The sequence below is a fragment of the Telmatherina bonti genome (assembly GCF_933228915.1).
Source record: "Telmatherina bonti genome assembly, chromosome: 21".
Taxonomy (NCBI): Eukaryota; Metazoa; Chordata; class Actinopteri; order Atheriniformes; family Telmatherinidae; genus Telmatherina; species Telmatherina bonti.
Window position 1 is genome coordinate 16,762,146 of NC_136630.1, and position 27,444 is coordinate 16,789,589.

Sequence of the window (27,444 nt, forward strand, 5' to 3'; positions counted from 1 at the left end):
CGCATCCTCCTGCGTTGCATCCCGTCGGTGACCTCTTTTGGAAAGATGCGCAGGGGAACCAACATGAAGCCCGTTTTCTTAGCAGTTTTACTTGCAGTGGTGAGTAAAAAAAAAAAATGTTGAGCATTAAAAACAACAACATTGCATTAAGGGGAATTAAATTAGTGCCACAAGTTTGCCATAAAGTTTTATCTTCTAACCTGTTTTGCGTTGTTGATAGCAAATTTTCCTGACAAATTACTGCCAACATGTCTATATTTTCCTCATTTAAAGGCTGAACCAGACTTTTGTATGAGTTTCAGATCTTTTCTGTGGATGTTTCAGGTGTCCTCACGCCTACACCTGTCTTGTCCTCAGCCCTGACTTGACAACATAAAGCAGAACGGATGTGCTCTGCGGCCATTCAGGTTGATACTTTACAGCTCAAGTTGCTGGAGCTATAGTTCCACCCGTCTCAGTTACATGTGTCCCCTTGGACAGAGGAACAATAGTACTGGCGCAGTCAGCTTTTTTGGAGTGGAGGGGCTTGTCTATGACATAAAATGCTTTGCAAAGCTCTTATTCACCAAGTTTGTGAAAGTTGGCTCAACATTACGTATCACTTATTTGCCAAAGGGAGGATGAGGCTGTTAATAGAGAGCCACATGATGTCTTATCAACATCAAGAAGACTAACAAAACACACACAGGAGTCAAAACACAATCGCACCATTCACTTCGAGGAAGCAAACCTGCAGGGAGCGAAACAAGGAAAGCATGGCCATATAGAGAGAGAGAGACAAGACAAGCCAGCAGCTGAAATCTTATGAGGATATGTGAAAACTCTTGAGTCTCTTATTATGATCCCTCTGATTTATATTGAGGACACACAGAGGCCCAGGACGGAAATAGTTTTCCAGTATCTGACGACACATGGTCAGTCAGCGCCATGTAATTGTCAAGGTTCTGGTTTAGGAGAAGGCTGCATCACTGATACATGACAGATGCTCCCATGATGGGTATGCATCCTCTGCTGGCTCAGCACATGCAATATTGATAGACCCTGAAACCCCTCCTTCTCCTACTCCTCCTCACTCTTCCTCTCCTGCTTTCACCTCATGCTCACTCCTCTTTCCTTTCTTTATGTCTCTATTTCCTCTCACCTCTCCAGAGGTGATGATTTAGTGTTGGCTGGTTGTCATCGCACCACCAGCATTGCCCAGTGCCATTCAAGATCCCTGCCTGGTTTAAAATTAGGGACAGCTCATCAGGAGGCAGGTTTACAGGATGCTTAATGGCTTAACAAGCGCTGACAGCTCAGGTCCAGAGGTTAAGTGCTTCCAACTGAAAAGTAAGGAAAGCAGTAGTTAGATTGGTTTGAGCGCTGACGCTGTGTCCACATGCTTCTGCAAAAAAAAAACAAAAAACAACATTTGCGTGTGCATGTGTGTGATCTTGTTTGAACTCCATTAAGACTGGCTGGCAAATGTTTAGCAGTGCAAGCCACTAATTTCCTCTTAAACCAGTTACAGGAAATGTCCAGGTCAAGCTCCAACTTGCTAAAAAACGCTGGATGTTTTTGTTTAGTTTTTTTTCATTCCAGATGCTGTTTGCTCAAATCACATTAGCCTCCAGTTATTCTGTTTGCACAACTTAAAAGACATAAGTGATGCACTTAAATCCCAGGTTTGGTTTTTGTGGTGGTGTTAGTGCTGCACCCACACCTGAAGCCAGAAAAGGCTCAGAGAAAGCATAAGCAGATGCCAAACGCTGGAACTTGGAGACATTTCAGAAGTGTCATTTTAGAACAGGTTTGTTCACATGAAAGGTTTGTGAAGGCATTTGTGAAGATGCATGCGTGTCAGTGGGCGTGTGCAGAATAAAAGGGGATAGTTAAGGGGGACAAGAAGAGGGAGGCCCAGTGACAAACTTAACTTGTATAAATATAAGTATGTGTCGGTGGGGTAAATAGTGTGTTGCAGTTTAGTTGATGAGTAACAGTTGTATTTGTGTCCTAAAAGTATTTTTCCTTTAAGGACTCTGAGGAATAATTAGAAATTATGATGAATGAAACATTTTATGTTCCCCCGAATAAACAGAAGCCACATTCTCAAACACATGCAGAGCAGAGAACTGAATACCAACTCTTCAAGGTGAATGAAACATGGCTCCATCAAGGGCAAGAGAATGTGTGCATGAGTGTGTATGCACTTGCATGATGAGCACACTGACACAAACACACGCATAGACATCAAGTGTCAGCTGACTCAGTAGTGCCTGCGGGAACACTCGGGAATTTTGTAGAGCTGCTCTCTCCTGTCAGCAACATTCCAAACACACCTGAATCCTGACGGTTTATATTGAGGGTACAAATGGACCCATCAATATACTGTACCTACATGTGCGCGCACATCCTGTGTGGAAGTGTATGGTTCACTCTTACTCATAATCTCCCTGAAAACATGTTCGCCTCAGTAAAGAACAAGCTGACTCACATGTTGCTCATGGTATGAGACATATTCTAAAAGTGTTATCGAATTAAGCCAAAGTATTTGTTTTGCGTTGCTTTTCTGACATCTGGTCTGCATTTTGTCTGTTTAAAAAGACAAGGTGGAACAGAAGAACTTCACAGTTGCTGACTAGAAAACAAAAACACCTCATGCATCTGAAGAGAATGAAAGCCAAATCCAAGTCCGAGTCCAGTTGCTGCTTTAATCAAGGTTTGCTTTAGAAAAGCAGAGTGCAGAACATGAAAGATAAAAAACAGGCTGGTGTGACAAAGATTTTGTGTGATTGTAATGTAAAAGGGCCACACACATTCAAAGTTCTCACTTAAACACCAGCACATCCAGGGTTAGACACCAGTGTGCATGAGTGTGTGTGCTCTCATGCATTTATGCAGAAGTAGAGGCACGCACAAACATCTTTACCTGTCAACGGCTAAGATAAAACACTCAACAGGTTACTATGCAAAATGTTTGGAGCTAGGACTAACATTTCCTAGCTAAGTTGTTCTTCAGTGACTTTTTGTAAATGCACATGTTTTTTGCATGTGAAAGTTATGCTCTCACGTGGTTAAAGTTGAGGTTTCTCAACTTTCTTGGCATTTGATCCTTTAAAACAAAGTTCTGCACCTACAGTTCCCATGCGTCTACAAGTTGTAACCAATTCAAACAGTAAAAAAAAAAAAAAAAGCTCTGCAAATTGTCTCATTACAATATGCCTTGAAGCCAAATCGGGATAAACTATTGTTTATTTCACAAGAGTCCAGAAAATTGGGACACGACCTAGAAATTTGCTTTGCTTTTGCCCCATTTTGTCTTTCTAGGCAGGAAGCCACTTACTATGTGGATCCAAAATAAATTAAAGGGAGATTACAGAAATAACTACGAAAGAAGATAAAAAAAGAAAAGTTTATTTTTCTGTTTTTATTTCCTTTTATTACAAAGCACTTATTGTTTTATCCTTGTTCCATCTTGTAATGTTCACATTGCACAATGCCAAACAATTTTTCAGTTTAGATGTTACATAAACCTTGGCACTTTACAGAAAATTAAAGACATTTTATGTGTTTTGATTGGAATCTGCTGATCTTTGCTGCTGAATGTAATTGTTTCTTTGCTTAACCTCTCTGTTGACCTGGAGGTTGGAGCTCTGGCCAATTTGGAAGATTGTCCATCCAACCAGTATACGACCAGAGGAGAATGCTGCAAGCAGTGTGCACCCGGGGAGGGCGTCATCAAACCATGTGGAGCCACTCAGACAGTTTGCGCTCAATGTCTTGACAGTACGTATCTAAAAAAAAAAAGAAAAAAAGCTGTTTAACTGCTATGTTGACATACATGCACATAAAAGAAAATTTGTGAAATATGAACAAGTACAAATAGCAATGCAGAAATAGAGAAAAAAGTAATTTCATCCTGCACTTAAAGACTAAAAAATTGACCACCTTGCAGATCATTTCCTCTTGATATAACTCATCTGTAGCTTTTTAAGTCAAAGCATAACATATAGGCTACCTGTTAAAAGTTTGGACCCATTTTCCCAGTAAAGTCAATATAAGGTTTGTCCAAACCTTCGATTGGTAGTTTATACTTCAAACTGGAGTTTATGCAGGGCTGTAAATTGCAGAAATGGTTCGGTACAGCAGTGGTTCTTTGTAGCCACAACTGTGCTACTGTAACTATATAATTAATATAATCAGTGTTAACTAACCCCAATGCTGACAAAACACTCAGTGGAACATTTAACAACTAAAGATTACCTGGCAAAAGTCTATAAAATATGATTTGATATACGTAAAGCACTAAAGAGAGACCTTAGTCTTTTGGAAATAAAGAAGAGAAGGAGTACACAACTCTAGAAAATGCTGCACATGCAACACATGCTATAGTCAAGAAGTTTAGGAATATAGTTTCACATGTGTAACCTTTTCAAGTATTTAGGTTATTTGTCTTCTATGATAAATCTTACAACTGAATGATTGTCACTCAGTATAAATTTATATACACTTGGTACATGGCTAAAAGTAGATAACAGTGAGCTGATCTTTGGGCCCACAGTTAACATTGTCCAAAAAACAGTCATTTTGTTCTGGAAACTTATGCATGTTATTAACTATGTTTCTGAAAACCTTTCACATTTCTCATTCACATATAGTTCATGTAATTTTAAACTCTGCAAAATCAAAGCACATGTGTATAATGACCTGGGAGCTCATGAAAATGGACTCAGGTGAGGTGGAAAGCTGTTCTGTTCCTTTTGGATTTTGTAAAAGAGGTATCAATCAGTGTTATCTGCATATTAAGAAAACAACATTTATGATGGTGTAACTACACTTGGCATAAGGCCTAAGTACTAAGCCTGCAGCCAGCCAAAGATTATTTACTTCCTTGCTTAGTTAAGTAATCTGATTCCAAACCACATTCTGAATAAATTATAATGGTACGGCTTTAACGAGTCCAGGTGCGAAATTGAACTGTTTGCATCCAGAACCATCACTTCCAAAAGCATTTTGATACAATGCTCCAAATTCAACAAGTCACCAAGCTGTTAAGCAGCAACGAAACCATATCATACAAAGACTGGGCAATATGTTGCTTTAAATCTGAAGAAACTGGTTCTCAAGAAACTCAGTTCCAAATACTGAGAGGTTCACACTGAGTGCTCAGACCTAGACTCAACCTTTAAAAATTAATTTCAGGCATAAGATTATAAAATTTGCCTTTGTTTCTGGACACACATAAAATACTTTCATTTCAACATTTTTTGCCTGTGATTGTAATGTGTCCTGGAAAACGTGCAGATCCTTGTCTTAATGAAAAGACTGATAAATCTGCATATTAGAAAGTGAAATATTTCAGACATAACTGTTCTCCAGCACATCTGAACTCATCTTGGACTTTACCTTGTAGAGACAGAGGCTGCATTGGCCTGAAACACATGAAGGCAGTAAGAATGGGATCATCTCCAGATGTTGCATGGGGAAAATGAAGGGTGAGATGCCTTTTTAGAGTAATATATGAGTCATGTCATACCAACTACTTGTAAGACAGGAAGCAGTGTAGATTCCTTCTTTTAAAGTAATGCTGGAGACTAAAGAGTTACAAAAGATATTTAAGACTACATCAATGGAGTGACTATATACTTGAACATAGAGGAGGGCAAGTATTACTGCTTGAGATGAAAGATTTGCTTGAGCCTGCGAAGAATAGGATTTTTCCAGTGCCAGATCATATGTTATTGTGCTCACATAATTATTATTAGCAAGAATTCCCTGACCATCATATGTCCAGTCCAGGAAGTAGCTGTCAACCTTACTGGGTCAGTGAACGGTGGCAAAACATAAGCCAAGCAATCCCACAGTCACAAAATGATTCAGTTTCTAGGTCATGAGACAAGTCAGAGAATTTTTAGGTGGGAAAAAAACTATTCTTGTATATTTGTGGGAATTCTGTGCAGTGATTTATGCTTTTAGTAGTGTGTCTTAGTTTAAGAGTCAGAAATTACAACATGTTGTTGCCAGACAACTGTCTTCCCATGATTTATCATTTTCTCTGCTGTTTGGATAAAAACTTACATTTTAGGCCCAAAATTACTTTTATGAGACATATCTCAAATGCTTCTGGCTTTCTGTTGCACAACATGGAGGTTTTCAGCAGTGATAATTATCATTCTGCTTGTTCTGCATGGACATGAACAAACAAGAGAGTGACAGGCCATGTGCACTCAATCATGGAAACGAAGAAATGCAAAGCAGATCCATCTGCTAGCGTCACATTACTATTTTAAGAAAACACCAAAGAGATCAGATCTGCAAGCTTGTAAACAACTTCTTTAAATGTGTAATACTCAAATACATATTTAGCTTACTACAATAAAGTTAGTGTTCTGCTTCCTTTGGTTCCAAATTTCAGAACTGGAAGCTAACTAGTAATAATTTTAGTTAGCTTGTTCTTGTTTGGAAAGATTAGCATTTTGAGCTAACTAGCTCACAGATGGAAACAACCACAAAGTCTCTTTGCAGAGTTTAAAAGAACACTTGGCCTGTAGAAATATGAATACAGATTCGGAACACTCCCTACATATATATGTGTCATCAGTTTGAGTTATGTTTGGTTATTTCCTAAATCTAAAATAAAAAAAATTAATTAATCAGAAACGTTTTCATTTCTGAGTGGTAGCATCTAGGCCTCATTTAGTTCAGATACTTTACAGAGGCCTGGCTGAAATGTTGAAAAAGACAGCCAACTGAGACACTCCAAGGACTTTGGATGAATGAGCAGATAAGTGGAGATGAAACAGAGCAATTGCAGCTGTACAATTGGAATGGAGACAAGTCAAACTTCTCAGCCAGCAGTTAGTGGCTCATACACACACGTACAAACACGTCCAGAAAAACACTCGCACTCACACACCACACACTGTGCAGTTTTCAAAGCAGATAAAATATGGAGTCCTTATATGGCTGTTGAAGCAAAGGGAGGGATTGAATGTTAAACCAGTGGCAAAAGCACTGTTATATGATTTACTGAGAAAGGAGAATACTGTTTTTACTCCCCTCCTCCATTTGCCTTCATCACACACCCCCATTCTCACTCCTCTCTCCATGCTGCAGCCAGTGTTATTAATGTATTGACTTGCATTATTGATGCATGGCATTATGATAATGGCTCTGAGAGCACTCATGGGGGGTAGTTAGGGTAGTGGGGGTAGTTTGAGCATGTCTGTTTGAGGAGAGGGAGGATGTTGCAAGATATTATGGTTAGGGGATGAGGGGATAGCAGTACGTGACTAACACTGCCACAGAGAGAAAGCTGTTTAGTGTCCACTAACTGAAAACTTAATTAAACAAAAATGCGAGGGACCCAAATTTGACACCATCAATTTAAGACAGAACTGCAGATTCATCTGGTTCTCAGATGACAGGGTCTTTGCTTTCTTGTCTTCCCCTTGTCTGTCTGTGTCTTTGGCTAGGGGGCTATCTTTCCTCATCTCCATTCTAATCTCTGCATCATCAAGGTATTTGTCCTCGTTGGTGGGCCCCGATGCAAGTTGAAAACTTGATATGTTGCGAGACACTGAGCTGCAGAGGGTCTACAGCCTCTTGTCTCCTTTGTCGCTTTAGTTTATTTCAGTTCAGTTTAGAGATAAAATGAAAGCTTATTGTAATCCGTAACAGTTTATATAACCGATTAATGATTCATGTTAAAATTCCCTTTTCAGCTAAATTTTAAAGTGTTACACCATTAAAGGTTTTGAAAATCTGAATATGAGATGGTTATAATGATGCGATATTGAATATTTGTTGACCATGGTCCATGTTAGACGTAACTAGGTTCAGATATTTAAATGTTTCTAAAACACTACATTTATCCAAACTTTTATTAATTTAGCAACAGTTCCTACCTCCTACTTGTCATGTTTTATCTTTGGTAAAATCACCTCTATTAAAGGCCCAGTCAGACATCTTGACCCTGGTTGGTCTAGCAATCAGATCAGCTGTTCAGTACAAATTTAATTAGGCCAAAATAGTTGCTCAGTCTTTGTGTCTTCTTGTCATGCTTGAAGCAAACATGTTCCACAGTGATTTAGATAACAGCAGGAAGACAAACATAGACTACAAACATGGTGGAATTAGAATATTTTAAACAGTTAAAAGGCACAAAAAAGTTTAAATAAAACAAACTCCAGAAAAAATAAAACGGCAGATAATCACAGTCAATGTTTTCACGGTTAATTAATCTTCATGTTATTTTCTTGTTTGATTCAGAAATTCTGTTTCAACACAAATAAATGAAGACTATTTGAATGATATATGGAGAATCAAGGTATTATTTTTACAGTGTGTCCACCATTCTTTCAGTATTTTCATTGTAAACACACTCACACACTAACTAATCTTACAAATGGGTGCATTGCATAATTTAGTACGTTTCCCAGATCTCTATCGAGTTGAAACACCATTTCAGAAACTGTGCAGCACTGATTGCACCTTTCGCGGATATTTCTGTCCTTATGAATCTTGCAGTCATCATAAACATGTGTTGGCTGATATGTTTGTCACAACAAAAGAAAAATCTGTTGCAGCTTATTATATTTTAGAAATCTAGTTTGGTTTTTGATACAGCCCCTAAAGTTGGGGAATATCAGAAGCAGTTTCAGGAAAGGTCAAAGTAAAGAGAAAATTTATGAAGAAAAGCTAATATATATGCATTTCACAGTGTAAAGCTGAATATACATTTCATGGGTGTCAGTCCAGTCAGGCTGGAAAAATTTAACTTTGTTCAAGAAAAAAGCCTTTCTGAGCCAGAAATATAATTACCCCAGAGCCGATCTATCTAAATGCCAGAAAATACCTTTTTAAACTATTTGCAATTTGCTATTTCTGCTGCTAAAAAGGACCACTGATATAAGATAATGCAGTGATATCCAACTTGGCCTTTTACAAAGATTGTGTTACAAAAAAAGAAAAATGAAAGAAAGCAAAACTGTGGAAGGCACCAAAGCTTGCAGCCATCGTACAACTTGAAAAGATGCACATAATTTTAATAGAAACTGTCTATTGCTGATACGATGCAGGAATAAGCTAAATATCACACGTCAGATAAAAACAACCTGTTTAAAAGTGATATTGAAAACTGAGTTACTTTTTTCTTCAATGTTGTTCCTTATAGAAACACCTTTGTGGATCCAACTGAGTGATAATATCTTTATAGATCAGATGGATGCTAAAGAAAGAAAAAGTAATCACATATTTGTCCAACATAAAGTTCAATGTAAATTTTCTATTTACAGGTGAAACCTTCTCTGAAAATTTCAGCCACGAAGAGAAATGCCAGCCCTGTACACAGTGCACAGGCCTTTACCGCATGGAGACACCCTGCACTGACTCCAATGATGCAACTTGTGTATGCAACTATAACTTCTACCTGAATGAGCTCACACAGCTCTGTGAACCCTGCACTAAATGTCCACAAGGCCATGGCATGTTGTACAGCTGCGAGTATGACCATGATACAACTTGTGAAGAGTGCACCGTGGACACCTACTCAGACCAGGAAAGTTCTCGAGATCCTTGCATGCCGTGCACCACTTGCGATGACAGTGAAATGTTGCAGGCCTGCACATCTGTCAGTGACACAGTTTGCCAAGGTAAGAGAATTACATTATTTTAAAGCTCATTCCTTATAGTTTGTATGTTATTAAGTTTGTCAATACACTTATTTAGTGAATAATATGCCAGGTTTCAACAAAGAGCTGTGCATTGATATCCAAATCCTAAACAAATTGTCATGAACTTCTGTGCACAGTAAAGATTGACTGGGTTCACTGCCCAGGGTGACAGTGAAGTGAATAGACTATATTTGTGCACGTGCTGAGTAGACAGCACAGTGCCTTGGACATCCTCTTTGTCAGCCAAGTAATCAGCTCATCTCTGCTCGACACTGTTGGCGTTGTTGGCCCAAGATCTAAATGCCAAAAGAAAGCTTGTCTCATTGCCGAAATGAACCCATCTCATCTCCCAAAACAAAGACCACAGTCTTTTTTAATACAAAAGGTTTAGAGAGAGGTCATATGTGAGTAGGCCTCTGAATATCTTTTATATCATTGCACCCTGTGGGTATCACACTCTAAATCACAAATTCCTTATGGCTGCAGTCACTTTTCATTCCAATGATCTGATGCCTCGCAGATTAAATCAACGCTTTTGTGAGATGACAATGAAAGGACTCTGTTGATTAGCTAACAGTCTGTTGAGGCAGCAGACTGAAAGATATGGTGATCACAGTGGCAAAGACATAGCCTATCTCAGGCTAAAGGAAGTCTTTTGTGCATCTCCCATGATCCTGTGTGGCCTATGAATGCTTTTGGTTCAGCCCATGGGACTACTTGAAGATGCTACAATGACTAAAACAGACAGTAAAGCTATGTGGAGTTTATGTAATATATTTGTGGATCTGTGTCTTTTGAAAGTGAGCTGACTATTTTGTGTTGTTTGAACAAGGGATACATGGCTTTTTTGTTGACAAATTACATTAGAGGTGTTCTTATTAGTGATGGACAGACAGCTGACACTGTACTGCCATGATTTATGCAATAAACATATGCTGTGGAGTAATGTATGAATTATTTAATTAATCAAGAAGGGGGACCAGAGGGTGTACTACAGTGGGATCACACACCTTAGCCTCACAGGTAAAGTCTATTCAAGACTGCTGGAGAGAAGAGTCCATTGAATAGACAGACCTCAGATTGAGGTGGAGTGGTGTGTTTTTCATCCTGATTATAAAATATTGAAGCAGTTGCACACCCTTTGAGTGTGTGGGCTCTAGCAGTATGGAGTACGGGACCACTTGTTAAAGCTGCCCTGTCCTTGTATGACCAATGCCAGAGCTTGGGCCACATTGCCAGCAGTGACTCCTTCACAGTGAGGATTGGGCTCCATAACAGCTTCTCTTTGTCACACATTCTATTCGTAGCTTGCATGGACAGAATTTTTAGGCACAGTCGGGGTGCTGAAGGGATTCAGTTTGACGGCCTTAGGATTAGGACTCTGCTCTTTGCAGATGATGTGGTTCAGTTAGTTTCATGATCTCCAGCTCTTGCTAGAGCTAGTCTTAAGTGTATTTGAAGGGATTAGGATGAGAATCAGCAGCTCCAGATCTGAAACAGCTGAAAAAGGGTGGTGTGTCCTCTCCGGGTCAGGAATCAGATCATGCCCCAGGTGGAGGAGTTTTGGTATCTCTGTGTCGTGTTTACAAATGAGGGAAGGATGGAACGGGAGATTGATAGGCAGATCAGTGCAGTGGTGCAAACACTGGATCACTTTGTCATGGTGAAGAAGGAGCTGAGCCAAAAAGTGGAGCTCTCGATTTACCGGTCGATCTACGTTCCTATCCTCACCTATGGTTACAAGCCGTGGGTAGTGACTGTAATGATTAGATCGTAAATACAAGCAGCTGAGTTTTATACACAGGGTGAGAAGGGTGAAAAGCTCGGTCAACTGGGAGGGGCTCTGAATAGAGTTGCTGCTCCTCTGCATCAAGAGGAGCCGGATGAGGTGGTTTAGACCTGTGGATAGGGTGCTTCCTGGACAAATCCCTGGTGAGGTATTCCTGGCATGTCCTACCAGAAAGAGAGCCAGGGGAAGACCTGGGACACGCTGGAGGGACTACATCTCTGGGTTGGTCAGGGAACTCCTCAATGTTCCCCCTGACGAGCCGGCAAATGGGGCTGGGGAAAGGCAAGTCTGGGCTTCCCTGCTTGGGCAGTTGCCCTGTGACCCAAACCCAGAAAAGCAGCAAGAAAATGGATACATAATTAATCACTTCAAGAGATTTCTTTTATTTATTATTATTATTAAAGTGATTTTTTTCTTCAATTGGTTATGTAAGGCTATTGAAAGTACGTAAGCGAGGTCTGGTTTGACAAACCAGAAGCAATCCATAATGAAAATTTCACTTTTGAGCTTTTTTAAATGGCGAAAAATTCTTCTTAAAAATTCTTCTTCTGAGCATCCTTTAGTTTTAGCTTTGTAGAAATTACAAAGCTAAATTTACCTCTCTCATTTACCAAACTGAGCACTCTCTAACTGCTGTCACTGCAGGTATACTGCTAACTCCTGATAAGTTCTTAAAACAAAGAATAAAAAAAAAGAAAAGAAAAAATCAGTCTGTACAATATGACCACAGAAGAGGTATGTTTTTCTCTGCACATTACATATTTAAGGTGTGTTGTATGGGTTAGTCCAACACAGAAGACTAAGAAGTCATACAGGGTCATTCCAGCTTTAAAAGAATCTGGACCCCTGAACAGAAAAGGTCTTGATAAGCAGAAGTTGACACAATATGCATCAAAGTAGTTTGCTTTGTATCCTTCTGTGACAGCCTAATTCAGCTTGTGGTTTCTGAGAGGGAAGTGTGGTATTTGGAAATATGATTCATCTTCAATGCTAATATATCCGTCAGATAACAAACTAAGTATATGATAAATTTGTTGCAATACCAAGCATGATGACTTACAGCCCACTGCATATGGGCTTCATTGTCATACTTAATCCTCACTCTAACCCAATCATGTTCCTTTTATTTATAATGTAATCTTTTTACCAAAGCACAAGCGTTATCAGTGCTTACAAATCTGTGGCAATGCCAGACGTCCATATCCATTAATGTTGTGGAGTCGGGCGACAGGCCTAAAGGCTAAACACAGCCAGGAAGGTGGAGGGACTGAGAGGAACACACAAGGCCACTGCTCATTAAAAGACATACTGTAACTTAAGACACTGGAGACATAGTCTAGCTGAAGGTAAAAAGACCACAACATCATTTTAACGCCTTAATTTACTGCTTCTCTGTTTGAATTGACTTGTATTTGAGTTAGGGCTATTTTCCTCTATGGGGATTTCACAGCTCTTCATGTGAATATAAGCTCAGTTAATAGGTGAGAAAAAATCCAATTTCCTCTAATTTTCAAGAGGATTAATGTATATTTTAAGTTTTGTAACGGCTGTAAAAAAAAACAAAAAACAAAAACTATCTTTGTGTGATTGTAAAACATGTTAATTCTGACCAGACGTTGTCAGGCTAGACCCACAGAATTGAGGATTTGAAGGCAAGATGCTTATCTAAAGAAGCATGATACAACTTCCACTCCTCTGGAGGCCAGCAAGCAAGGTCAGAGGTTGAAGATCATGGGAGGTTTGCATGCAGAGGGGGGGTAATCAAGCTGCATGAGCCCCCCTGGGATGTGCATTAAACAACATAGTATAATCCTCACAGTCCTTTTAGGGGTCATGAACATGGTGGTGAAAATGAAGCTATTTAAAGCAAGCGAAACATCTCATTAAAGTAATATTCTGTCCTGTCAGTTATTAGCAAAAAGTAAAATAAAAGTTGTAAGTGCACGCGTTAGCAAAAAATGAAAGGCAGGGAATGCAGCCACCTTGATAAATTACAGTATATATATATATATATATATATATATATATATATATATATATATATATATATATATATATATATATATATATATATATATATATATACATTAGGGAGAGTGTTTGAGACTTATACTCAATCTATTCTAATCAAATCAAGCATTATTCTTTTGTTTAATGGTCATCATTCAGTTCATTAAACATTAGTCAGAGTCCACACTATCACATTACAGCAAAACAGATGTGAGTATAAATGTAAGTTAGAAATTAATCCCATTTTCTGGATTCCCTTAAGGTTTTGGCTTTATGACATGATGGCAGTGAAGACGGCATTGAATGAACTTTTTTGAAAAACATCCAAACCTGGATGCTAAATAGTATGGGTAATATGATCACAGAAACCAGTTATGTTATTTTATATATAACTGCAGTAAATATTGTATTGTCAATACAGATTATTACATAAGAAGCTAAATAATACATTTGTATTTACAGTATAACTCACATCCACATCTTTGTCAACTGCTGAATTGCTCCTTGTTCGCATTGAAAAGACTGATTAAATATATTGTTACTTTGTTACATGGCTGCCCTTTGCAGCACACGCCTTTCTATATTTTAACAGTAATGGATCAAGCTCTATGCTCTCTATGTAGTCAAAGTCAGTCTATATTTAAGTCAATGCTTTGTATAGAATGAATAGTCGTTGCAAAGTGTTGAGACAAAAACACCAATTTGATGAATAACACAATGAGCTTTTCGCATGTACATAGCGATTTATTGATTTTGGCGTGTCTATCTTCAAAATGCTTGGTCGATAGGAGTGTTAGGATGGCTAACACGTTGTGACAAAGCACTGTCGTTGTCATGATTAAAGTTGAATGAGCTATGCTTGAGTCTGACAAAATAGGTGCTGCCTGTTCTTATCAGCCTAAAGTTTTGGCTGAAAGCCCTCAGGGCCAGTTTCACTCCATGAATATTCTTCCTTGAGACTGACGAGACCAATGTCGGCTAACCTGCCACCCAAAGCCCAAGGTTCAGGTTGCAAGGCAGCAAAAAACCAAAAAGGTTGCAGCTTGCAGCACATTATGCAGTTATAATATGCATGCATACTCATGCACAAGAGGAAAGTTCAAAGGATTAGCTGACTATGAGTCATAACACACAAACACACACACACACAAACACACGCACACACACACACACACACACACACACACACACACACCCACCCACCCACCCACCCACACACACACACACACACACACACACACATACACACTTGAGCCTGTGTATGAGCTTCCGGGCACTGATACTCCAAGATACAGATTAAAATCAATAATATGACTGATTGAACATTACAGATGGAAGGATGAAAGTTCAGAGGAAGGGGAGGGGTGAGCAATCGGGTCAAGTCCATTTTGCTATTGAGTTGATAGGTGAGTAGGGAGGGAGTTATTTCCTTCCTGAGTTTGGTTGACCTTCACTACGACAGTTTGCCCTCTAGAAATGAGACAGTTGGATAACCAGCACCATGCATGGCACTCAGAGCCAGCACATCTGAGACAAAGACAAAGAAAAGAGGAAAAGGGAGGGTAGAAGGGTTGAAGGAGAAGAAAGGGTAGATAGAAGTCACTGAGTCAGAAAATCAAGATTTTAATTATTTGTGTCTTCAGAATGCTAAATCTGCAACCGGGTATTCGACAAACCATTTTGATCAAAAATATGATGAAAAGTATATGATTGAAGACAGATTAAAACAGCAGCACTTGTGTCATTATGTAGGACATCAACACATCTCTTCAATATCTTGAAAGGGTCTTATTATAGAACTATATTATCTCCTTAAAGATGGGATCTTCATTAGTTCAAGATTCAGAAAACCAATGTTTGCACAGAATGAGCTTGCAGGTCTTGCAGGTAGAGCAGTAGAGTTATCTTGCAGGTATTTATGCTTTAAAATAGGGGTCGGCTACTCTGGTCCTCTGGTGCCGCAGTCCTTCAAATGTTAGGAGTTTCTCCACTGCAACACACCTGGCCTACTTTAGACTTAATTAGCAGACTTGTGTGGAGCTTGACGTCAAACTGCACAACTCTGCCAATTAGCCATTGATTTGAATCAGGTGTGTTGCAGCAGGAAAACACCTAACATTTGCAGGACTGCGGCACTTGAGGACCGGAGTAGCCGACCCCTGCTTTAAAACATGATGGACTTCTCAGAGTGAGAGGTGATTGACCCAAAGGATCCTGCAAGTGTTCAGTTAAACTATCTCCTGGCCTAAAGCTGCAAAATCCCAGTGACCACTGGTTTTGGTCGTTCAAAAACCAATAAATGAAATAAAGGTTGACTTCATACAGTACCTGTCAAAAGTTTGAAAACATTTTCCCACTAAATCCAATAGTTTCAACTGGTGACATACTTTTTTTTTCTTTTCTTTTTTTTTTTGCAAATGATTTATAAATGAAACATCTATTCCAATCATATTTGGATGCATAGTTCTGCATTGTGCTTGTAGACAGAGGTTAGTAAGAAAGGAGTTTATTGCCAAGCAATGACTTGACAGTCCTAGCATTTAAAGAATGGTTAGTTCCAGCAAGCATTTGACAGACAGATAAAAGGAAGAAGACAAATGGGGAAATTGATAAAAGGGCAAAATGCCATCAACATTCCAGATTTGCATTGAGAGGGTTGCCACATCAGTGGTTGTGAAGAATCCCCAACCCCAGTGTGACTTAACAATTCACTGTCTTTGTATCACACAGGCAGTCATTGTGTGTCGTATAGTTTTGACCATCACATCTACTGACCTATATCTCAATCGACTTGGGCTCTGTGGCCACAGTTGACCTTCTGTCTTTAACCCTCTTGCTCCCCGCTTCACACAGTACGAGCATTGTAATGACAAGGGAAGTTTTAAAGTCAAGTGTGTCTCTTTGTCAGCTGCCAAACATGTATGGTTCCTGACTCTGTCTCCAAAAGTCGCCCGCTACTCATCAGGAATTTGCCCCTGACATTCCAAGAGAATTTTTTTTGAGAGATTTGGCGCAAATGAATTAATCTGGTGTCAAGGGTGACTACAACACTTGAAGTTTGCACGTGCCGTCAATTTACTGACAAAACTTCAGTAGAGGATTTGTCCTTGTGAGGATTTATGGAGTGCTACAGGATATCGCGTCTTTGCCAAATGAAGTCTTGCTTTTATTGACACCTTTTTCCTCGATCTTTACTTGAATGTAATTTCTGCACTTTGGCATAAAGGGAAACTTTTACAAAGTAAAGATATGCCCTTTACTTTGTTTCTGTCAAAGTAAAGGGCATGCCTTTAGTTTTTTATTATTCCTGGGTTTAAAATTCTGACATTGCTTCCACTTCAGTTTTAGCAAACATGAACACAACGTGATCAGTTTTTTCTGCTCCAAAGTTTCTGAGGATAATGTAAGACAGATTTACGTACGGTAGATATCTCAACTTTTTTTTATTTAGTTTATTTTTATTTTTTATTTTTTATTTTTTGGCAAGCTAGCCTTTAAATGGAGATAACCAGTGATGACATTTGTTCATTCCCTTCCACCTTGGACTTAGACCATGTACACATGTAGCTGGGTTTTTGTAAAACCAAATTCCTCCCACCGTCTTTTAAAACAATTTGTCCACATCTAACTGCATCTAAAGCACATTGTTAAGCATTTTCATTTATGCCATTTGTGTGTAAACACTTGTCTCATATTGAGCATTTTTTGTCACAGGCAGTGATGTTTCAAAAACTAAAACCCCTGTTATGTATATTGGAAGTTTTTTAAAGAAACATTTTTATTGCAGTAAATCTGTGCTTTCGTGTAGAAGACAGGTCTAATCATGGAAAAATATATTTGTTTTGTGAGATACCCTGCTATGTGTGGACAAAGCCTAAATGTTTTTCTCAAGTATTGCCTTCATTAAGCTACAAAGTCTCCTTAAGGATGAAAAAATCCTGATTATGTGAAGCACTTTAAAGATGTAGCAGAAAAGCATGTGTATCCAAGAAAGATTTTCAGTATTTACTCATCATCTGACTTCCCTTTTACAACGTATTATGTTATGCACATCTACTTTTACTTCTGTTCATCCACAAAACGTTCACAAGATACCTAAACAGTGACTATTTAAGAAACCATCATTGCAGCTTATTATTCATCCTGCCGTTGGTGTATCTTTGACGCTCTCAATCAGAAAGTTCACTGCTGCTTTCCAGAACATTCTCATTAGTGGTTCATAGCTGATCTGTTAGGCATATGTTTGTCAAAGGAAACACTGTGTTTGGTGTATTCCTTCTTGGAAAGTGGTAAACAGTGAGCCACATTTAGAAGCAAATCTGTACCTGAACTGTACAACAGAAAATAAATGACAATGAGAACAACATGCAGGAAGGCAAGCGGAGAGGTTCAGAGAGGAAAGAGAAAGAAAAAATCTTTTGATAGTGGAGAGAAGGAACAGATGCTGAGAATGCAGCCTGGTCGATAAAAGCGATGGAGTTACTCCTCTGCACTCTCGGGTTTCTCTGGTTGACCTCTACGAGTGCTGATCACGTTCTGCTGCAGAACAGGCGCACAGATAAACACAGGCGTGCACACACATGTTCCCAGTACAGCTTCCCGTCCACATGCATGCACGTTTAGAGGTGTGTCTGAAGCACAGAAAGAACAGAAAAATGAGATGGGTCACTGAAGGTGCCATCTGAATCACAAGTCTTAAGGAGAAAGATAGAGATATGTCTCAAGCAGTTTAACAAAACAAGGAAACATGATTCATCAGCATTTGCAATTTATTCCTTCTTTTGAGCTTGTTGCAACAAAAGTATGGTATTATTATTTGGACTTGTATGAAAATAAGCTAAAGGGCATTCAGGTTATGTTAGCTGACAGTGTGGTTCCAGCTAATGAAAAGCAGGCCCCTCCTTTCCTTTGTGCATAAATCTAAAGACAGCTTGTAAAGGATACGGTGTTGAAACATCAACACCTGTTTGCGAGAAAGCTGGAATTACAAGTTCAACTCAGGTGTGGTTAAACATAAGTTGCAACCACACACACTTGACCCTGCATATATATACACTAACACAAAAGTGCAGACAGATTAACAATATAACATTCTTTCTATATAATTGCCCGCATGTTATTAGTGCCCACATGGCTGGTTCTCCTTTCACCTTCTTAATTATTAAGACATAAAGCCAAAGACAATATTCAGTAAAATTAACAATTGGATTATGCATAACTATAAGTATAATAAATGTTGTGTTTACTGTAAAATTTGAGTTTAAAGAATTATTTTGGGAGCTTTATACATTTTGATTTTTGTGACTTAACCAATCAAGCTTATTTGAGTGTCCAACTTAAATCTTGTGTAAGATATAAGGGGTGTTATTTCATCCAGAAAACAACCTTTTAGTTAAAAAAAAAAGACACTAATATTGGTTAATGTTTTTTGTGGAGCACTAATTTTCCCTAAACATCAACAAAAACAAAACCAAAGAAAGATGTTTTGTGTCAAATCACATTGGTTTCAGCAGACACACTTGGGGTCCTGTTTTAATTGCAGTTCACTGATTAAGAGAGGAAGGAGAGCACAGTAATGATATTAAAAGACAAAAGATAAAAATATTAGTTCACATGTAAAAGATGAGTAAAATATGCGAGATTCAAATGACCACAGAAAGGATCATGGCTGATACGTGCAAGCAGAAGTGTAGAAACATGAACAGGAAAGGGTTAAAGTTGGAGAGAGGGAGGGGATATTTATGATGTACAAAGAAGATTTGTGTCAGTGGACTATTTCTTATTTCTTGTATACATGTGTGATAGCGGTAAACGATATCATGGGAGAGAAAGACAAACTGTGGCGTTGACTGATAGTGGTTTACATTTGTCTTTGTTTTTCTATGTACGGAAGATGGCAACATGTAATTTGATATGTTCTTGCTTCATCAGAAGCTACTTTGTGTGGCTTTTCTTTCTCAACCACTTCATCCATATATAATATATTAGTTTTACTGAGTATACACAGAACCAGTGCCAAGAAAGTTAACCCTTTAAGATCCAAATCATAAAAAGAAAATGGTTAGAAAAGTCCTTTTTTTTTTTTAATCAGAAGTTGTTGTTTTGTTTTTTTTTTTATTTCTCCCTTTCACAAAATGTAAAAAAAAAAAAAAAAAAAAGTATTTTCCTTTTATTACCATGTATTATGTAAAACTTCTTATTGTGTAATCTTCTTTCTGGTGTCAATTAAGGGGAAAAAGACAAGAAAGTTCAAAGTTTTTACCATAAAGCGATGCCGGATGTCTCAGGAACTGTATCATATATGTCTTATGCACTAAAGTGTTATTACTGGACATGCTTAAGGCAACATTTGACAGCAGTTGCAGGTGCTGGATAACTTTTGGAGCATTTTACTTCACTGCTCGTGGAACCAAGCTAGTTGCACTCCTTTCATTATGTTGCCATCCTTTCTAAAATTCTTTTTTTGCAAGATTCACATTACACAATTTTCATAGGGTTTTTTTTTTGTTGTTGTTTTTTTTTTAAACAATCCTATAACTATGATTTTTGTGCATTTAAATTGCAGGTCAAAATATTTTCAGACCTGAATGAGGAAACAGATTTAGTTTTTAGTGTGAAAATAGGTTATTATTGTTTTTTTCTTTTTCATTATTACAGTTTCATATTTTTAGTTTGCTTTTGTGTGGTCAAAGTAAATCCATCTCCTCTTGTAATTCAATCTTCTTTACAGGGAGTGTTACAGATGGAAAATTACATTGTAGGTGGAAAATTTCTGTTGGTGAAATTTTACCAGAACAGACTCTTGGACCCCATTTAATCTTTTTGTGTTCCTGATGCGAGCTTGTATGTTTCAATGTGATGATGTTTTAAATGATTTTAAAGGAGAATCCCTGGACTTCCATGGACTTTTTGACTTGGATGAATAGGGATAAAAATGCTTTTGGTCTTTAATATACATCCAAGATTTTCCTGAATGTATAAATAGAACAAAACAATCTAATTATGCTTTGTAAAGACTTCATTATCTTGGCTTTTAAGAAATTATTGGACTGATTAGATAAAATTCTGATAATCATTTTACTTCAAAACTGGCCTCCGTGCATCATATGATGATCCTAGATGCTGCAGTATCCCTTGAGGTCAGTACATCAAAATTACATTACAACCCAGCACAATTCCTGGGAGCTTCGCTAACATTGCACTGGAATGCAACTTCAGTGCCATTTTTTAAGCTTGTTGATCTTTTTAACCAGTTCTTACAGTTCTTCTTGCACCCATATGAGGCTTTTTCCCAAACCAGAGGCCAGACTAAAAATGGAAAAGCAGCATTTAGCTTTTATGCTGCAAACAAGTGGAACAAACTGGCAGTGGAGATGAAACTTTCACCAAATGCAGACACTTTAAATCCAGGTTTAAATAATTTCTTTTTTTCCATGCACCTATGCATGAAATCTGCACAGCAACTTTTAATTTATCTTGTCTTTAATATCTTAATCTAATTTATTATTTTATTGTGATCTCTGCTATTTTTCCTGCCTTTTCTTAACAACACACGCAAGGCTTTTGATGATTTTATGAAAAGCACTTTGAATTGTTTTGTACTTAAAATGTGCCATAGAAATAAAATTGCCTTGCCTTATAAAAGGCTTTTGCCTGAAGGTTTTAAAGGTGCAAAATGTAGGAGTGTATCTTAGACTTAACCTTATAACTAGGATTCTTAAAGCATTTTCATACCTTATACATACATGTTCTGCTCCTTTAAATGAGCTGAAAGCACCTGGAGGCTGCAGCACATGCCTGAACTAAGATTTTGATGGTTTCACTTAGTGGCTTTAAGAAATAATAAATCTTGCAAGTAACCAACGTTAGCATCATAACAAAAGAAAAACTGGCATTTGTTCTTGTGCATACACAACACTGAAAAGAAAAAAAAAAAAGCTGTGTGTTACATGTTAATTAAAACTAGCATTGTGAATACCCTTCAAGGAAACATTTTCCCACTAAGCTTTGGGATTGTGTTACTTCAGCAAAGGACCAAATCATAACAAAAACAACAACAACAACAAAAGGTTCTAATGGGTTAAAGGCTGACAATGACTGACATATTAGAATAACTTGATACAAAAATCAGTAGATATTTGTTGCTGCAAAGCACTTATCATATCATAAAAATTCCTTCAGCTGAAACCCCCCACAGCAGCTCAGTGCATCATCTAATAAGTGTTTTCACCTCATCAATGAAAAATGGCTCCTTGCACTTAGCGACTCTCTTGAGGTATGTAGAGTCCTTGGAAGCCAACGGGCCGATTTCCTGTTAATGTGAGTAAGCGTAAGTAAGTGACAGGCGAGGATAGGTTTCCACATCCGCGGTGAGGAGTGAACATGTCTGCTAATGGTCGGAGCATTGCGGGCAGTAGGGGATGGACAAAGTTGTTCTTTCCCTTTTTGATTGCACCTTGGGGAGGGTGAAATGACCACCATGTGGGGTATAACGCTTGTGTCGGTGTGCTTATTGTGTTTGTCAGCATTAGAGGCATTAACAGTTATGTTTGCTTATATCTGGTGCACAGAAACTCAAAAAGTTATAGAAGCTTGGGAATAGAATATCCGTCCGTCTTTCTTGTCATATTTGTTCTAACATTTACACTTTCAATACAATTTTTATCTACTTCTTTTTAAATTAACTTTATAACCATCTAACCCAGTTGTTTTACATGAGTAGCCTGGATATAACCTGAATGTAAGTCCTGCACACAAGATGTGAAATATTATCAGAAAATCTACTTGATTCTGTGAAAAAACAAAAACAAAAGAAAAAACAAAAAACAACAGAAAAGACCCCAAAAAAAAGTCCTTAATTGGCTAAACATCTTATATTATACATGTTGATCCAAATCTGATTTCATGTTGTTCATAAGGACTGCATCAATTTATGCTAAAATTGCTTTGACAAGGAAGCTAAAGTTCTGCATCTAATTTCTACTATGATTCAATTATTTGTCCTGAGGGGGGACAGTTGGCAGGAGTCGAGAGGAAAAAGTCAGTCCTAAAAAGAGAAGACCTCTAGCAGAACCAGAAATGGTGTCCATTTGCTTTGAGATGGGGTAGATCATTTATATAGCCTTTCGGAAAAAAAAGGCACTGACATCAAGTAGGATTACCAGTGTATCTGCTGGTACTTGGATGTAACTTGTACAACTTGTAGACTCAGATACACAAAATAAATAAAGACATACTGGAATAAGGTATCGATCAAAGTCGCTCATACCTTTTCCTTTAGCAACACAGCTGTGCTGGAAACACACACTAAATAAACTATCATGGTTGCATTATCTTTTAAGCTATACCATACACAAAACCACTGTACTGTCCCATTAATTTTCTCTTTAGAGTGAAATAAAATCCCAGTCATGCTGTTATTTTCCCGGATGAGCATCTGCCTGCTGGGTCTGGGATATCAGTCAGACTCAGCTTGTACTTAGCCAGAAAGTCTTTACTGACATCATCAGACTGACAGCAACCATTCAGGAGATGTATAAACCTCCTAAACGTGTTTATATAAAATCCGCTTTTTATCTCGTTTATGTAGAGTGAAACCATGTTTTTGTTCTTAATCATTCGGGATTCTCATAAAGAACACCTCCGTCCCCTTTTCTGTTTGTCCTGTGCAGTTCAAAACTCGTCAGCGTTGCCCACACCATATACTGCATCCTCATCTGTCACTGATGAGGACTTTAACCTGCCTGGACTTCTACCAGAGGACCCCACAGACAGCAGCACCGCCACCACTAATGTCAATCCCCCGGACCGGGTCTACCAGGGATTGAATGATAAACTAATCCCCATCTACTGCTCCATCCTCGCAGCCGTGGTTGTCGGTGTGGTAGCCTTCATTATCTTCAAAAGGTGAGATCAGCACATGATGGTTGACGAGCTGATTACAAGAACAAGTGTTTTTCAAGTTTGAGGAAGAAATTTTTACTTTTAAAAATGTTTATAATCATTGGATCAGAAGGTCTGGATATACAGATGGCAGATCTTCTGCATGGCCTGATATGGTTTAAGGGTATTTTTATGGTTTGCTTTCTTTTGTTCTTGCTTTTTTCATTGAAAATATGCTACAAACAAAATAAAACATCTGCTGTTAAAATATGGCTGAGAGAGCTTATTTTTAGCAAATGGTCCCTGAAAACAAAAAAAAATTATTAGTTTTTTTCATATCATCACATTTTAGGGCAGGGGTGTCCAAAGTCGGTCCTCGAGGGCCGCTGTCCTGCAGGTTTCCCATGTATTCCTGTTCCAACACATCTAGCTTCCACTTAATAGATCAAACAGCCAATGACGTGCACAACTGATTAAGCTCTACTACTAATTAATTTGAATCCGGTGTGTCTGAGCAGGGATACATAGAAAACCTGCAGGATTCTGGCCCTCGAGGACTGGAGCTGGACACCTCTGTTTTAGGGCTTCTGTTTTACACAAGTAAAAACAAAAATTACTGAAGAGAATTTTTAATACTGACCTTGAAAATTTACTGTGATTATCCCTTTTATAACTGTTCAAATTTATACTGACACGCCACTCATGGTTCAGATTACGGGATTGGCACAAATGGTCCCTTTAAACTTAAAACCATAAAAATGACAAAACTCTTGTTCCGCCACAGTTTGAAATGTATGTTTAATTGTTAATGAAATCATCTGCTGCTTTTTTTGGATGGCAGCTTTCAGCCTTCTTTTGGATGACAATATGCTCCACTAACCCGCTGTTCCTGTACACTCCTGCTAAATTTTAAATGTGCAACATGTTTTAGCCTTTGTGTATCAAGGCAAACTCTGCAATTTTGTACATTCAGACATGATTATTTCCAGACACTCTGAGCACAGGAAGTTAAATACTGAAGCAGCTTATTTTAAGGCTGGTTAAAAGGCTGTTTCTTTGGCCTCATTGTTATATCAAAAGGAAACATATAACATTTGATTTAGTCTGACTTTATTACCACATTGATTATCTAATGCAGCTGCCATTAGAGCAACTCATGGTAGGTTACTAAGCTGTTCTTGAGTCGAAAGTACGATTTTCTCTTTTTAAACGTTTCGCGCCTGCACAGCATTTATTAATCCTGACAATTCCCCTCACCCCTGCATGACATTAATTGTTAAAGGCAGGGTATGAGATCCTGGAAAATGGTTTAAGCAAGCAAGCTAGATTTTGAAAATAGACCATTCAAAAGTCCAAACCCCTTCTTTCAGGCAGAAAACATCTCCTATATTACCTTAAACCGGTCTTGGTGTTTTGCATTGCTAAATAGACATTTTCAGGTTCCACTTTACTGAATAATAATTTTCTATCACTGCACTGCATACATGTGCAAATGTAAAAGATAAACATCTTTTTAATGGCAAAACAAGCAGATAGAAAGACAGAATGCAATCAGCTCAGTGTGGTAAGGCTCTGGCTAGTTTTTATGTACACAACTTTTGCACTCCGACTTTGTTTTTATTTATTTATTTTTTTTTCCAACTCGTCTCTAACATACAAGTACACGCATACTTATCAAATTTGATTATAGGCTGGTTATAGCTATTCTAAGGATAATTTCCACATACAACACAGGGGAAAATAAAGCTGAATTAAGTTGGATGGATGAAAGTTTGTTTTCCATGTCTTATGATTCATTCTATTTAAGGTGGAACAGCTGCAAGCAGAACAAGCAAGGAGCCAACAACTGCACAGCCAACCAGAACCAGACACCGTCACCAGAGGGGGAGAAGCTGCACAGTGACAGTGGCATTTCTGTGGACAGCCAAAGTCTGCAGGAACACCAGGGCCAAACTCAGACACAAACAGGTACACTGTAGCACTAACACACAACGGTACAGATACACAGAAGTCACTCCTGCAATTCTAAGTAATATGACTGTCATTTATCAAACAGAATAAATGCATGTGCGAGCACGAATACCAGTAATCTTGTGCGTGATGGGCCTGAAGGCTGCGCACTAAGCTGTCTCAGTCAGCTGAAAGAAAACATCTCCCCCTCAGGAATGTGCCATCTGATGACTTCATTGCTTCCATTTTAGCTATGACTTTTCAAACTTAGTGTAGCAAATCGGCAAACAAGGACTGCAAATTTTGCCAAGGCCTAGTGTTTGGTTTCTGGTAGCTTGTGCACTGGTTGCTTTTCTATCATATCCCACCAAACCAGTTCAGATGATTAAGGACTTTCTCCAACACATGTCTGCCCAACGGTTAGCAAAGGAAGAAAGCGTAGTGTGGAAAAGCACAGTAGCATGAAAACACTGCTCTTAACGTGGTAATCGTATCAACCTTTGGCAAATTTTTCACTTTTTCATTCAATTAGAGCACATTGTGTGCAAACCAACTGCTGAGATAAAAATTTTAAAAAGGGGAAACATTCTTAAAGATGAGATTTCTCTAATATACACATAATGGTAGTTTTTTGCTTTTTGGTTTTACTGTTTTAAAAAAAGATAAACTGTACAAAGGGTCTGCTTTTTTAGTACTGTAAATTGCAAGTCTCACAGCTTATAAAGACTTTTTGTCATAGACTTTGTCCGTTCTTTTCAGGGGATTTTCCCTGCATTTTTCCTCTAAAATGCATTTAGCTCTGTCAGACTCTTGCTCCATCTTGTATGCAATGCTCTTTTGAGAAGATTTCTTCTGGATTGGGGGTTGAGCTTATGTTAAATATGATACATTTTAATCATTTGGATTATCTTAATGCACAAAAAATATCTTTTTTAGGGTTTTAAAAAAGATTTTGTTGTTAAAATTGATCTAAAGTTTGCCCATTGGCTTTATCAACAGCTGTAAGCATGAGCTTTCCACATCTGTGCTTAGCAATTGAAGTAGACTTTATTAGGCTTTTAGACTACTTTCCAAGTGGCCAACCTTGTTCAGATGCTCATTAGCAAAGTTTTTGTGTGGAACTTTCCATTTAATTTATTTACTCCTCCATCATATTTTCCTATCTATGGTTTCAAATTAAGACAGTGCACCATCACTGTATAGTGTTCATATCTTAGTCTTGACTTAACTGCTAGGATGCTGCTTGCTTAGCTTGCGCCTTTTGATTATGGAACAAGGTCTGCAATCAAATTTGTTAAAAAGCCAGTAAGCTAATGTGAAATTTAGCTATACCAATTTCCAGATCTGAAAGATGTGTTTTTAAACAAATAGATACCTTGCTTTCAATGCAATGCATTGAATTTGTCTTTATTGTCTTTTTTGTACTTTTTTTTGTACAAGAACATGTGTTTTTTGTTCTACAGTGAGTCAAGTGATGTATAAATAAAAACTCGGAGCTGAGGGGTGGGAAAAAAAAGTCAATTTTTAAAACTAGAACCATCTGAATTTTCCTCCACAGTTGTCACCATTGATGAAGAGCCCTGCTTGCTGCTTCCGCTCCACACCAGGGAAAAAGTGGAGAAGCTTCTTTTCAGAGGCAGCGAAGGAGATAACTGCAACCACATGCAGGACAGCGACTGGTACAACCTCGCAGGCCTCCTTGGATATGATGAGGAGCGGATCATGACATTCCAGCAGGAAGAGCATCCTGTCCGAGCCCTCCTGTCTGACTGGGCAAACAAGGACTGTGCCAGCATTGATGCGTTGTGCACGGCGTTGCGTAAGATCAACCGTGATGACATCGCCCAGAGTCTAGTGCTCAGTCCAAGTGCTCCAAAGCCGACTGCCACTTCTGTAGTGTGATTTTTAAGATTAACTCTCTGCAAGACCTTAACACCCAAACCTTAAATTTAACATATTCTGACACGGCTACCTTCCACTTCATAAATTCATGCTACAACTTCCTGTTGCTTTAATCTTATTGAGCTGAAAATCAGAGGACTGGATCTCAAAGAATATTATTCTACAAACACTTTCAGGTTCATTTTACATTTTATGATCCACTCAACATACAGCCCATGTGGAAAGACCTTGTTTGCAGAAGATTGAATGTTGAATCAC

General features: G+C 38.3%; 1 protein-coding gene across 1 annotated transcript; it reads left to right on the top strand.

The window, feature by feature from the left end:
* ngfrb (nerve growth factor receptor b) lies at positions 1-27,186 on the top strand (the record flags this gene model as incomplete). Its single annotated transcript, XM_079260917.1, has 6 exons — positions 1-99; positions 3,624-3,765; positions 9,276-9,632; positions 23,124-23,358; positions 25,142-25,302; positions 26,843-27,186. Exons 1-6 carry the CDS (start codon positions 46-48, stop codon positions 27,184-27,186), a joined length of 1,293 nt encoding a protein of 430 aa, XP_079117043.1. The 5' UTR covers positions 1-45.
* Positions 27,187-27,444: the final 258 nt, after the last annotated feature.